We start from the raw sequence: 15,107 nt of genomic DNA on the forward strand, positions 1-15,107 counted from the left end.
AGTGAACCACAGCTCACCAGACCATGTAGGGGTGGGGACGGTAGGGAGCGCGTTTGCAGCTTGTTTTCTAGCGGCTCCCAGAAGAGAATTATATATATAGATATTGTAAAGTTTTGAAAAATGTTTATTGTTTACATTGTCAGATTGCACAATATGACCGGATGATTGAGCTCTACTGATGCCCTAAAAAGTCACTAGTTTTGATCTCGGGTTGAGTTTAACGTATGGCCCTTGATACACCTTACCCTAATGGAAAACTGACCGATGCTAGAGAAAGTAAAGACGGCTGGGTTTAGTACTAGCTACACTATCCAAATGTCGTGTTTACAGAAGAAAGTAGCTTCTACTTAAAATGCAATACTGGCCGTCTGGTACAAATTGATAGTTTTCTATAATAGTAATCTATAATAATTGTTCATTTGCCGAATACTGAAGTTAAAACTGGAATACTATTCTCTGCGTCCCAGCATTAGCAACAGTCAAGCCATTGCATACCGGCTATACGATACAGTTTGCTCAAAACACATTTTGGAAAACGTAAACAAACTACTGTATATAACAATATAACATGGTTTTTTTAAAGGCAAAATTTTTTCGACAGAATTGAAAAAAGGGATCAAGGTATTAACTGCGGTATCAATTGTTTTTTTTTCTCTCCAAATTTAGTTTTTATTGCGATGCTTAATTTTTATTTAGAGATTTAAATAATAAATCATTTAATGGAATAATTTTTTTTTGCAAGTAAATAAAAGTAAATAGCAGCTTGTTTTCGTCCACATATAAGACGTTATTTTGAAAAAGTACTGACAAAATATTTGTTTTTATAACATTTTACTTACGCTCTTTCCGTTTTGCTGTGCCGTAATTAGATCAACTAAAACAAAACAAGAACGTTATGTAAATAAGAAAAAAAGGAATAACTTTCAATGGTGTACATAATGACTGAGCTATTACATAACTCGGTAATCTTAAATTAAAAACTATATACCAAGATTTATTCCAATAGAGACCTGGGTATATTTTCGAACTACATAATTTAATGTCTAATTTAAGTGTTTAGTACACTTTAAAATAGTAGAGACTACTACAACCTTAAACATATACAGGCAACTACTTTTGAGTTGTTTATGAATTATAAAAAAATATTAATTAAAAATTACCGGTGTTGTCAACTGTTTGAGTTAACATACTTGCAACATCTGCTATAGCCGCAATGTAGCGATAGAACTGTTGGCTGTTTGCTAAAAAAAATCAGACGAAAATATTATTTTAAAAAGTACTAGCAAAGTACAACATACGATGTAGTAATGAGAAGAGTTTTTCCATTTGTACTTATCGTATCTCTAAAAATATAAAATGTTCCGAAACAACATTTAATTACATTCTAATTGAGATAGCTATCCCGATTTGTTTAATTTTAAATACTTTGAACATATGGAACAGATAAAAAAAGGAACATTTAAAAAAAGTGTATATACACATACACACGCACACACACATATATATTAATATATATATATATATATATATATATATATATATATATATATATGTGTGTGTGTGTGTGTGTGTGTATAAAAGATGGTTCCTTGATAAATGATCTCAGGACAAATGATCTCAAGGACAGAAGATATCAGGAAAAAATATATAATATTTTTATATCATGTTATATATATACAATAAACTGTAATATACTACGTAAATATATATTTATTTATTTATGTAGCCTACATAGAGAAAGCTTAGCATTAACTAAAATAGAAAAATATAAATTTAATCATACGATATATTTTCTTGGCATTATCAATAAGAGTTTGAAGTATCTGTAAATAGCGTTGTATTGTTTTCGATTGCTGCTCCATTGAACCTTGTAAAAGAAAATGTGATTTTTTCGTATACGAGGCACAAATAACTAAATTTTAAAAAAAATGTATAAACATAGAGAAAACCATTTTTTTTTTACACACACATTATTGAATACAAAAGAAGGTAAAATATTAAAAAGCTGATTAGCCTGAATAAAACTAGACTTGTCAAGCATTGGCCGCATGAAACATTTTCCAACGATCTGTTTTTATTTTTTTCATTTGTGTTGAGATTGCTATTTACCACTCCACGCTATTTTCATGCAGTGTTTGTTGACTACTCTTCAGTGTTTCTTCCAGACTTTTTTCTCCGGGGGGGCACTTGAAATCTTCGGGGGGGGGGGGGCGGACACTGTTAAAAGTATATATTTTCTATATAAATTATATAAATTTCATTTCGTTCGGGGGGGGGGGGGGGCGGTAAAAATTTTTCTTCGGGGGGGCGGACACTGTTAAAAGTATATATTTTCTATATAAATTATATAAATTTCATTTCGTTCGGGGGGGCGGTAAAAATTTTTCTTCGGGGGGGGGGGGGGGGGGGGCGGACACTGTTAAAAGTATATATTTTCTATATAAATTATATAAATTTCATTTCGTTCGGGGGGGGGGGGGGGGCGGTAAAAATTTTTCTTCGGGGGGAGGGGGGTGCGGACACTGTTAAAAGTATATATTTTCTATATAAATTATATAAATTTCATTTCGTTTGGGGGGGGGGGGGCGGTAAAAATTTTTCTTCGGGGGGGCGGACACTGTTAAAAGTATATATTTTCTATATAAATTATATAAATTTCATTTCGTTCGGGGGGGCGGTAAAAATTTTTCTTCGGGGGGGGGGGGGGGCGGACACTGTTAAAAGTATATATTTTCTATATAAATTATATAAATTTCATTTCGTTCGGGGGGGGGCGGTAAAAATTTTTCTTCGGGGGGGGGGGCGGACACTGTTAAAAGTATATATTTTCTATATAAATTATATAAATTTCATTTCGTTCGGGGGGGGCGGTAAAAAAAATTTCGGGGGGGCTTCGCCCCCCCCCGAAGAGATGCCTGGAAGAAACTCTGCTACTCTTGCTCAAACGTATAGGCTTACATATGGTGACAGTGTGTAACAGTCAGTTTTTCGCCCTAACGGTAGCCGCTAATTCGAATGAGATTTGTTAATGAATGCATTTTGCCTTATTTTCTAGATTCAAAATTTAATACCCTTTACAGCCTAATATTATCTAATTATTATCTAATAAAAAAATAAGTTTTAAAAAATTACTTTGTTTTTTGACAGCTGTTCAATAAAAAATCGATTGTTTAAATAATAAAAATTATTTACTTAAATTAAAAGCGTTCAATTAAAAGTTGGTAATTGATCTGTAGTTTATTTTCATAATATAAGTGACCGATTGCACTTCATAATCGATATCGCCGTAAGCCGAATTAAAAAAAAAACAATTACCATCAACCAAGACAGAGATCGTCATACTGCTCTCGCCATCCATCGTCAGCTCTTTCAAGACACTAATTGTATTTTTATTCGAAACTGAAATAAACATATATATATATATATATATATATATATATATATATATATATATATATATATATATATAAATATATATATAAATTTAAAAAAAAATAATTATTTATATATAATTCTACAGGTAATTCCATTGTTGATTTAAACGTTTTAGTCGTACCTGTGATATTATTATTAATTGGTGTGCTTTTTGTAAAATTCTTTTGTAAAGTAAATTTTTAGTTTGAAATTTAAGTTACCTGTTAAGCCTTGTTTGGACAACATTTGAAGAGCCTGATTTTTAAGGTAGACAGTGCGGTTTCTAAATTCTTCAGCTGCAATACCTTTACCTAGTTTTACAACAATTATATTTTTTAAAAAGAACAGTAATGTTTGTTTTAAATATGTTTTGACATGTATTATTAAGTATCTTTAAGTATATAGCATATCGTTGTAAAGCAGTGCTGTCCTATTTTTTTTCTAATGATTGTAAAAACAAGTTAATTAAAAAGTCTTGTGACAATTTAAGCGCAATTTCCTTATGTTATCTAAAAATAGCTCTGTCGTAGCGTAAATCAAGAGCAGGATTAGTAAAACCATTGGTTAGTTATTAAAACGTTTTTTCTTAAAAAATTTCAGTATTTTACATGTTTTATTTACAATAGAGTTACATGACTAAAAACCATTGCGCGCCTAGCTACTGAACGTGATGACGCAGCCATTGAACGTGATGCGCAGCTATTGAACGTGATGACGCGTGTGGTATGGTTGGATAAACATGCCTACTAATTTGGTCCAAATTTTAATTAATTCCGGGAAATCCATGAAAGAAACCCGGAATTATTTTGGCCTATCTTCATCCTCGTAACTTGCTTAACATAATTGCTTTGGAACTAGTTATCGATATTGCTTCGTTGAGGAGGAGATACGACTTAAAACTGCGGACACACATCCATCCATCCATCCATCCATTCATACATTCATACATCCAGAAATGACGGGTTAATAAACGCAATTCTCTAGAATGGAAATTGCGCTAAAAAGCAGTGCGTGACTTACAGTACTTGCTATTAAGGAACTGTTTACTCTGAGCATATCAAAATAATATAAAGCTTCTCTCGGATCGAATGTGAACTAAGTGAAACAGCGGAATATATATTTTTATTATTATTGTTATTTGCTCTTACATAATTGGGTAAAGCATTATTATAGAGGAAGTATTGAAATCGTGCACAAAAATCACATAAAATCTTGACAGTTTTCACTTTTTTACTTCTCAGTACTTCATCATATAAGGCCTACGGAGTATAAGATACTCAGGCAAAAATTCTAAATTACACGTAACCTTGTCGAAATAACTGGGTTTTGCAATTCTATCCGTGTGTGTGTAAATGTGTATGTATGTCTGTGAACACGATAACTTGGGTACCGTTTCAGCTACGTTACATCATCTTTATAGTTCTGTATCAATTTTTTCAGCAATTTCCCGGTCACCAGAAGTGAAACTTATTCTAATTTTGGTTTTTCAAAAGCCTATAACTTGAGTACTGTTTAAGATAGATAGAGGAAATTTCACAAATAAGTAAAATATCTAATTCTCTGTCTTCTTTCAAATTTTGAATAATTTTCGGAAGAAGTACTTTACGCTTGTTCCGATTTCTCAAAAAAAAAAACGCATTTGAATTTATACAAATTATACACACATTGTTTGCTGTTCACCTGGTGCGAAATGATTTGTTCTACCATATTCTATTTTATGTTTAAAAAGTTTAAGTAATTAAAAATTGATTTGAAAATCATGCCTATATCCGGGGTTGCCATTAAAATTTAATGTTCATAACAGCACATCTGTGCCGCGCTTCAGACCGGGCTGATCACCAACACGCAGTCACGATGTTAAAATCCCTGGTAGTCTTATATAAGTAAATTCGAAAAAGTTTATGGGAGATCACTCCCGCTTTATTTCGAGTTCAGATCAGTTTTTTTAGTGAAAAAACTATGTAAAAGTTATAATTATAATGTGTGTTCTATAAATAGCAACTTTATTACCAGAAGTGAATACTCATCTTAATCAGTGTTTCATTAAACTTATAACATACCTTTAGAAGCATCAATAAGCAATGACAGTAAAATGTTAGAAATAGAATCAATTGTGGGTTCACGTAGGCGCCTGTCAATGATCGGGCCTTTTCCAAAGGGGTCGCCATCGGGAAATACATCGCGGTTGATCAAGCTTTCCTGCAATGCATTTAAAAAAATAAACATATATATATATATATATATATATATATATATATATATATATATATATATATATATATATGTATGTATACAAATATATGAGTAAAACTATCGTTTTAAAGAAAACCTACGCCATAGCTTGTAGCGATGGCAATAACACAGGTCATTAAAAACCACAGGGCCATGTCGAATCCTACTCTTGTGATGGAGAATAAGACTCGAGTAAATAAGCGAATGTACGCTGACATTATTTATACCTTATATGTGCTGAAGTCATTAACAATAGGGTGTTGAAAAATTACATCCAAATCATTATTTTCTGTAGTAAACCAAACAATATGTGCAAACAAAAACTTTGTTTCTGGCCATTATGACAGGCACCAGAGAATGAGATCACACCTACACTGTAACTTACGCTTTAAACAGAAAGGAAAAAAAATACACTCTTGCACGTACACGAAGTTTACCAGTTGAACATCGATTTTCTTCTTACACAATCCTTATGTATAAAGAAGAACAAATGAAAACTAACGAGATTATTTTCATTTAACTTTAATGTAAATTCAAATTTTGCGTTAACAAATTTAAACAAATAATTAATTTTAAAAGTGTTTACAGTAAACGACACATGGAATTAATAGAAAAAAAACTGAAATTATAATAATGAGCTTTTGACAATGAGTGAGTTTTTAACACAGACTTCATTACCCACACTGGTTTTTGAATGAGTAGTATTTATGAATATATATATATATATATATATATATATATATATATATATATATATATATATATATATATATATATATATTAATGAATATTAAAACTCAAGACTCCGTAGCTAAAGGATTTCAATCATAGAGGTCATCAGAAAGCACACTAACAGTTTGTCTATCATGTGGAGCTTTAGTGTCTTTTAGTACCGCTCAATAATGAGTTCGAATTTTTTTCACATTTGTTTAATATTTTACAAGTTTGTCTTGTCTTAGATTTGACTAATGTATGAGGATGCTCGTAGTTGATTAAAAAATATATTATGTTGTTGATTCCCCTTTTAAACAATAATACCTGAAGTTTTGCTTTCCCTCATTGCAGCCTTACATAAAATACATTTTTATTTTCGGTTTAGATTTAATTATATTTAAAACAGAAATTAGACACATTTATTTCTGGGTGCAGGACATTACTTTGCGGTAAATTACCTCCAGGTCAATAGCTCCCTGCCATTAATCCGGGTAAACACCCCCCCTCACATTTCTTTTTTAAAATTCAAATTATACATAACGCCATAAAGTAAGTACCTGAAAACATAATTTTCAACTAAAATTGAACAGTTTATAACATTTTAAAAATAAGTACAAATGGATTTCTTGTTTTTTTTTCATGCCAGAAATATATAAAAAAAAAAAAACCACTGGTAATATGATAGTGATTTAGCAAAAACTTTAAGTTTTAATTTTGATTAGTAGAGTCAGAGTGTTTGGTGATAGGTGATTGTATATTATTTAATACAAATACAATACTATGCTATACATCATAGACCACTATTGTGTATTTTATCATGGAAAAATATTATTCTGACTTTTATTGTTTTATTTTCTCAGGGCATTTCGTTTGACTTCAAGGAGAGGTTGAGGTTTTTAAATATTTAAATTGACAAAATAATTCTAAACGGCTTTTCAACGGCTTTTATTCAACAAAAAAATATGAAAATTAGCGTAATTGATGGCTCCTAACAGCTTTAAGTTTTTAAAATGAAACTATAATTATATTGCTTGCCATATTTAAACAAAAATTAAAAACAATTAGTATGATTACATAATTATTAGGCAGCCAATTAAGTTAAATTTGATGTCAGATTGCATTGTCATCGAGTATTTACCCAGAAGCCAACTTTTAAACAAATCGAACATTTAGAAGTGATCGAAATTTCGCTCGACAGTTTCAAAATAAGTCTAAGCACTAGAGAAGACAGAAAAATCAAGTTAAATAAAAGCTTTTGTAAAAAAAAAAAGCCCGTATTAATAACTAGCTTTTAAATAACTATGCACTAAAACCGACAAAATAAATGATCTTCTTAAAACATAGTAATAGACTACAATTTAATTAACTTAAAAGAAAAGCGTGGGTCGCTATAAAATATTATGAAGGCCTTATTGAATATATTTCCAAACATTTAACAAGCGACCCAGCCTTATCCCAATTCCAATTATAACACTAGGCAATTTACGTCTGTAAACCTATAAATTTCCTATTTATTTATATGATTATATCTTTCCCTGTATCTACCACATCAAGATAAGTATCTCAAACGTAGTCCCCTGCCTCTTCAAATCTTAATGTTGTCTATCTTTGTCCCATCCCAGTTCTAATCCCTATTAGATGAAGGTTGGAATTGTAATCGACTGCGTATGAGTGAACGGTGAGGGGGGGGGATAGTTTTCCATAGTGTTCAGTTTTTATGTTATATCATTACAAACAAGCTGTTACGTATTCGTGACAGAGGCGTACCTGTTTGCCATCGTATGATCGATTCCTATTTAGCTACTGTGTTATTTCCCATTAACCAACTAAAATGAATAGCTACACCCTCAATGATGTAAGAATCACATATGAGAATTAATTTAAATCGTGCTTTCATCTATTTACATTTTGTCCAAGCCAACAGATGTTGAAGGATCATACATTCATACCTTGGTCGCGCATCCTAGACAAAATGTTTAGCTCCGTCACAGAATGTTTATTGTCATTATTAAAGGTTTTGCCTTTTCAAGCACCTTAACACACACACACACACCACACACTACACACACATACACACACGCACGCACACACACACACACACGCACGAACACACTCACGCACGCACGCACACACACACGCACGCACGCACGCACGCACAAACACACAACACACACATCACACACACACAACACACACATAACATACACAACACACACAATACACACACAAAACACACAACACACACACACAATACACACACAACACACACACACAACGCACACACAACACACACACACAACATACACACACAATACACACACAACACACACAGCATACACACACAATACACACACAACACAAACAACACACACAATACACACACAACACACACCACACACACAACACACACACACAACACACACAACACAAACACACACATGTAGGTCCTATATAGAATAAAAATAAACATGTTATTACGGGTGTATCAAGCTAGCTTTTCAAATGTCAGCCGCAATATTTGTGGAACAATACTTTAGTTTAGGACAGCAGTTTTATTTTTAGCCAAGTTTGCTGATAAGTCTTATAGACTATTTTTTTAGACTATGCAATTGAAATATGATATTGATAACCTTCATCTAAAATCTAAATAGATTAAAATATTATGTCCCATAACAAAACTTTAAATTTCTCATGGAATTTCATACTGAAAGTGATATATATTTATAAATTATCATTCATATTTTTAAAAGTGTCATTCAAAATATATCTTAGCTTTCATGTGATATATGTTATGGTTTCATCTTTACTTTCTCGTATATACGAAGTAAAGAGAAAGTCTTGTAATCGTGCAAAAAAAATCGAGATTTTTGCAAATCTCGACGTTTTACACCTCCCTGAGTCTGAAAAACATAGTTTTGCAATCTTGTCCGTATGTCTGTGTGTGTGTGTTTATGTGTGTGTGTGTGTAAACCCGATAACTTGAGTACCGTTACAGCTACGTTGATGAAATTTCATATATAAGTATTTTATCAAAATCGTAGATCATTATTAACTTTTGAGCGATTTCCGATAACCGGAAGTGGTACTTTTTCTACTTTAAACTTTTAAAAAGCCTATAACTTGAGTACTATTTCACATACATAAAGGAAATTTCACAAGTAAGTAAAAGATCTAATCCTCTACCTTCTGTCAACTTGTGAGTAATTTCTGTTGATCGGAAGTAGTAATTTACGTTATTTCCGATTTCTCAAAAAACTAATGTCAATTTATAAAGTACTAAGAATATTGCGCACTATTATGCACATTTTATTTGGCATTCACTAGGTGTGCAATGCTTTTTCCATGAGATTTTATTCTATTTTAGAAAATTTAAGTATTTAAAATGGATTAAAAATCATGTCTATATCCCGAGTTCCCTTCCCCTATTGTTTTATATAAGAATATTCGAGAAAGTTTATGGGAGATCACTCCAGGTTTATTTATAATATTTGTTCGACAATTTTGAAAACTCATTTAGTTTGTGAAAAAAAAAAAAAACAGAGACAATAAAACTTCGTTTTTATGAAGTTCAACAAAATGGCCATATAAACAGAAAGTGATATTTCAACACCAAGGCTAGGCAAAGGTACAGAATATAGTCCAAGTAAAGACAGAACAGTCAGAACCCAACGGGATCCGAACCTACCATTCCACACGGCACCAAATCGCCTCACTCTACATGCCAATAAGCTCTACTAAAAAAAGAGCTTTCATGACAGACCACTATCACAACTAGTGAACGGAAGACGCGGGCTGGCTTGACTACTTAAAAAAAAAATCATCTTTATTGACAGAAAATAATTCAAACTACAATCAAATAAGCGTTCCGACAGTACATGATAGAATTGATAACTTGCAACAATGTGTCTGTAAGTTTTGTATTTATTTAATTAATTTAAATTATATGTATTGAATTGAAACAGATTTTTTTTCTAATGTCTAGTTATAATTAGGATTGAGTAAAAATTAAACCTATTTTACTGCAACATTATTAAACTAACCTTTATTTTATTTCTTCAGCACAGTCATATGAAAGCGTTAAAAGAAAAGAAAAAGACAGTTATCAAAACATTGGTCAAACAAACATTTAGATGGTTGCTATAATTATGTTTTATATTATATTGTACTATAATGCAACTGCGTGTTAAGCCTTGAAAGGAAAATTTTAAATAAAAGAAGTTATCGATTAAATTACTACAACTCTATTTGTGTTTGTTATTGTTAAAAAAAACAATTACCATTTATAATTATTCTTGTTTTACTATGATTAAAAAGGTTTGTACTTCCTTACACACCAATAAACACTTGAAAGCGTTTTCCTTTTTCTTTTTTGTTTCATTTTGCAAATACGTTAAATAGTAGGAGGAACAATAACATTTTCTCAATGATTAAAATTTGTTTGGTTTTAGTTTACACAAAAAAGCAAACCAATCTGAACAATTTTATGTAGCTGATTTTTAAGTCATTTCTGTTGCTAGTGTGGATGTGTTTGAATATTGTTAGCCATTTTACCAGTTTTTTATGTCATGTGACCTTTGTAGTAATGTGGTGCTACTTTCACGACGCTTGGACAACCAGGGTTTGAGTGACCATGACAAAGTGTGCTGACTTTGTGGTAGTCAGTGAAACCTTATAGACCTGAGGTATGTTCTCTTTAGATTTTTGTACCAGCGCCGTATGTTGCGGACTGGATATTGTAAGTATATATTAATTAAAGTCATATAGAACTTGTGGGCAGTGGCAATATTTTAAGACAATTTTTACCTCCCCCCTCCCTTTTTTTCTTATCATAGATCGTCCCAAAATTGCGGATCCCCCTCCTACACGTGTTACATTATTTATGGACGACCCCTTAAAGACTATGTTTTGGGCATAGATTAGAACGAGTCAACATTCCTCTCACAGTTATCGGGAGCTTTCAATGAGCATTGAAAAACATGTTGGCCAATTTAAATATAAATAACCCTATCCTGAGTACAATGAAGTATAGGCAACTTATACAAGAAATGAATTGGTACACAACTTTAACTAAACGTGGATAATAATATTATTTTATTTTCACGTTTAACTCCCTTTATCTCTAACTTGTATTAAGTGTGCAGAATTAAGTTTTTTGAAAAAAAAAATATTTAGGCTACATATTACAAACTCGGAAACAGTTTGAAAAAAAAACTACCAAATTGTAATATTTCATATTTAGATTTATTATATATATATATATATATATATATATATATATATATATATATATATATATATATATATATATATATATATATATATATATATATACTGGTATTATAACAAGTTAAATAAGTTCGATATTAAGATTTAACAAGTTTAAAATGCAAATTTAAATCGTAACAACATTTCAAATTACTAAATAATTGTTATACAATATAGATTGAATTTAATCGAGCTTTTTTAAAATAATGTAAATACTATTCCCATTTCTTCAAGTTCAACAGCTATTTAATAAAAACAAAGATTGATAAAAAAAAAATGGTTACTGTTATTTACATACTTTAAGCTAAACTGTGGACATTAATTAGGTTTCATTTCGATACCCCGAGGGAAATGCTCAGAAATTGTATTATTTTTTTACGAAGTGTATCATTGTTTATTTAAACAACTTATGTTAAAATTAAAGTATTTTCTAAGACAAACATTTATATAAACACAAAAATATGTGATTGTATTATATTATATAGAATTTGAATTATTAAAGAAAACTACATTACATTTAAATGCGTATGTTTATATAAATAACAATATTGCCTATGTAAAAATATACGATTTCTTGAAGATATTTCTAAAATAAAAAGTTGGCTGTTTTTTAAAGTGTTTGTAAAAGTTGAAAAGAACTGCATACGCTGCAACTTTAGAAAAGGCACAAACAGAATTTCATAAATTACTTAATGTTAAAATGGTAATTCGTCTGTACATAATTTTTCATTATTATCCTAACATTATTTGTAAGTGTTAAACAGTTGTTTAATTTTTAGTCGTAAGGACCGAGTCGACAAGTAAAGATGAAGTCCTATCAGCAGCTGTTAAAATAGATGTTTTCCTGTTAATGGTAAATGCAACAGGGCGTAAATTAGAAAAACAAATAAATTAATTATTTATTTATTTACATTTCATTAATGGTGAAAATGATACGAAATCAATATAAGCAGTATTTAAATTTACAAACAGCATAAGAAATGCTTACCTTAGAATTCAACGGGCCACATGCTGCGGACGTTATCGTAGGGATAATCATGTCGTAACTTTTGTACACATTTGCTGGAAACAAAAAAGGTTGCAATAGTGTCATGAACCAATGTCATATACCATAGTTATGAAATACAAATATAGAATAATTCCGGGGTTATTTGTAATACATATGTACGTTATTTATGTTCAAGATTATAATATTGTTGTTAATAAATATAGCTATAGGTAAAAATGAAACTTACGGTAAAAATTGTTCCAAGATTGGTAGAAATATATATCAAAGTTTTTCGTCTCTAGATTTAAAGAGTATATATATATATATATATATATATATATATATATATATATATATATATATATATATATATATATATATATATATATATATATATATATATATATATATATATATATATATATATATATAGCCTATATATATATATATATATATATATATATATATATATATATATATATATATATACAGAGTGAGAGAGAGAGAAGACAGTATGTGTGTATGTAAATGCGAATATGTGTATATGAATTATTAAAAAAACTTATATTACTTGATGTTTAAGTTGTTTATCTGATCGACTGTATTGCAAACAAATATGTAACAAACACAATCCATTTGCCAATCATCCATGTCAGTTATGGCCTTACACTAAAAGAAGTAATACATACACATTCCATATAACAGATAAAGAAACAACGCGACGGTTGTATTGTTATTCTGTTTTTACTCACCTGAAGGTTCTTTCAAGCTAAAATATTAATTTTTAAAGTTTTAGAAACTAAATAAAGTAAAAGATATAGGATAGAAATATTACATAGTTAACTGGATCAATTGTATATAGTGTAAACAGATTACATTTAAAAAAATCGATTTTGATCATAACTTTAGTTGCGTTTGAAGTTTGCTTTGGTTATAGTACAATAAATGTAGTTATAAGGAAACATGTGTATACAAATTAACAGCAGATGAATATTGTTAATAAACTAGTAGAGCGATAAACCAGTCTCACTTAATATGCGGTTGGGCATAGTGATTATTCCCCTTTATACCGAGGTTACTCAAAAAGAGATCAACTCTACTTCATCTCCCCCATGTGTGCTAGGCACAAACGGGAGAAAGCTGTCTAAACTTTAAAGTTTAAAGTATAAGCTAAAAGGGTACAACACTTACTTATAATACTTTTTCTGCAGTGTGCTTCCTGTAAAAAATGGCATATATATATATATATATATATATGTGTGTGTGTGTGATTGTGTGTGATTGTGTGTGTGTGTGTGTCTGTAATCGTAGTTACTTTAGTAAAATTGAATGCCTTTGAATATTGTACTCACCATTTCGTTGAAATAAGAAAGTAGCTAATAGAATTATTAGAACAAGACAAAGAGCTGCTGTTATAGGGGCAGCAATTATTAATGTCGATTCCATTTCTAGAGGAGTTGGTACTGAAATGAAATCAAATATTTCATTATATTTTTATATGTTCCATTTAAAATAGCCGTAACTTATATTAGGTTAATACTGAACAGCATGTCTTACGGTTGAAAGGCGACAGATTACAGTACAAAACGCATTTAATCTTTTACTTAATCTTGGGGTAAAACTTAGATTAAATCGAAATGGGCGCAAACGGACAAACAGATTATAAGGACTAAATTATCGTATAGTTTCTCTTTGTTTTTTCGGATAGAAGGTAGAGTAGTTGCATTGTCTAAATAGCGGTTATTGCTTTTAACCCTTTGAGGACCATAGACATAGTTTTGTTGTCATATTTCTGGGAGACTACTCGTCAAAAGCTAAAGTTTAAACTTTTCTATAAAAAATATTAAGTAGCCTCAGAGAGAGATTACTCGTGTTTTTAAAATGATTTATTCTTGATGTACATTTTTTATTCTTAATGTTTTTGCTTGTTTTGGAATAAAAGTAGTAACATTGTCTAAAAACGCGGTTATAGCTTTTAGGATATTTTATAAACGTGACTTTCATAGAAAACAGTTCATAAAACAAGTTTACGCACACAAACTTCGAAGTGGCACTACTGTTTTGTTGTTGTAGTAGCATGTTGAAATATGCGAAGCACTGCACGAACAGTTCATGTCCTCTAAATCTGACGTAATGGCGTTCACAGCCAATGTAGCTATAGTGCTATTTATAGATACGTTCATATAAGACCCACATTCAAGTGTGATGTTTGATACCACAGGATATCCACCAATTACTTCACACTGTAAAATGTAAGTTGTATTTTCTGTTGTGTTAAATATTTTGATATTTCTATTAGTATTTATCTTCAATATGGTGATTTCTGGTATATTGGGTGCTTCTGAAATTAAACAAATAAAGAATAAATGTTTTTCCTGTTTCAATGTTATTTTACTTTTAATTAGCAGTATTTTTATTAACATTTTTGTGTGGATTAGATATTGTTATAATACCAGTTATAATTACCAGTCAACATACATTAATCATACAGTAA

At 30.5% G+C, this 15,107-nt stretch overlaps 1 protein-coding gene and 2 long non-coding RNA genes across 3 annotated transcripts; all 3 read right to left on the reverse strand.

Annotated features, from left to right (window-relative positions):
* Positions 1 to 1,160: 1,160 nt before the first annotated feature.
* On the reverse strand, positions 1,161 to 3,399 carry LOC131928569 (uncharacterized). Its single transcript, XR_009383803.1, has 3 exons — positions 3,316 to 3,399; positions 1,784 to 1,867; positions 1,161 to 1,241 (listed from the first exon to the last, which is right to left on the reverse strand). It is a non-coding gene; the product is annotated as an uncharacterized LOC131928569 (long non-coding RNA).
* A 171-nt stretch (positions 3,400 to 3,570) lies between these two features.
* Positions 3,571 to 5,834, reverse strand: LOC131928572 (uncharacterized). The gene is made up of 3 exons (XM_059284640.1): positions 5,748 to 5,834; positions 5,475 to 5,613; positions 3,571 to 3,725 (listed from the first exon to the last, which is right to left on the reverse strand). The coding sequence occupies exons 1-3, from the start codon at positions 5,799 to 5,801 to the stop codon at positions 3,571 to 3,573; spliced, it is 348 nt and encodes a 115-aa protein (XP_059140623.1). The 5' UTR covers positions 5,802 to 5,834.
* Positions 5,835 to 12,612: 6,778 nt separating this feature from the next.
* LOC131928570 (uncharacterized) lies at positions 12,613 to 13,389 on the reverse strand. The gene is made up of 3 exons (XR_009383804.1): positions 13,366 to 13,389; positions 12,861 to 12,911; positions 12,613 to 12,687 (listed from the first exon to the last, which is right to left on the reverse strand). It is a non-coding gene; the product is annotated as an uncharacterized LOC131928570 (long non-coding RNA).
* Between the last annotated feature and the right edge of the window lie 1,718 nt (positions 13,390 to 15,107).

This window comes from Physella acuta, unplaced genomic scaffold (assembly GCF_028476545.2).
Source record: "Physella acuta isolate Inbredline_101_S28 unplaced genomic scaffold, ASM2847654v3 ptg001520l, whole genome shotgun sequence".
NCBI classification, from domain to species: Eukaryota; Metazoa; Mollusca; class Gastropoda; family Physidae; genus Physella; species Physella acuta.

What these genes read in the sequence shown, in the direction of transcription:
- LOC131928572 (XM_059284640.1), bottom strand. Translation starts at nt 5,801, where the DNA reads ATGGCCCTGTGGTTTTTAATGACCTGTGTTATTGCCATCGCTACAAGC. An exon ending in CCATCGCTACAAGCTATGGC is followed by an intron (nt 5,614 to 5,747) that starts GTAGGTTTTCTT and finishes AATGCATTGCAG; the next exon opens with GAAAGCTTGATCAACCGCGA. An exon ending in GCTTATTGATGCTTCTAAAG is followed by an intron (nt 3,726 to 5,474) that starts GTATGTTATAAG and finishes TTGTAAAACTAG; the next exon opens with GTAAAGGTATTGCAGCTGAA.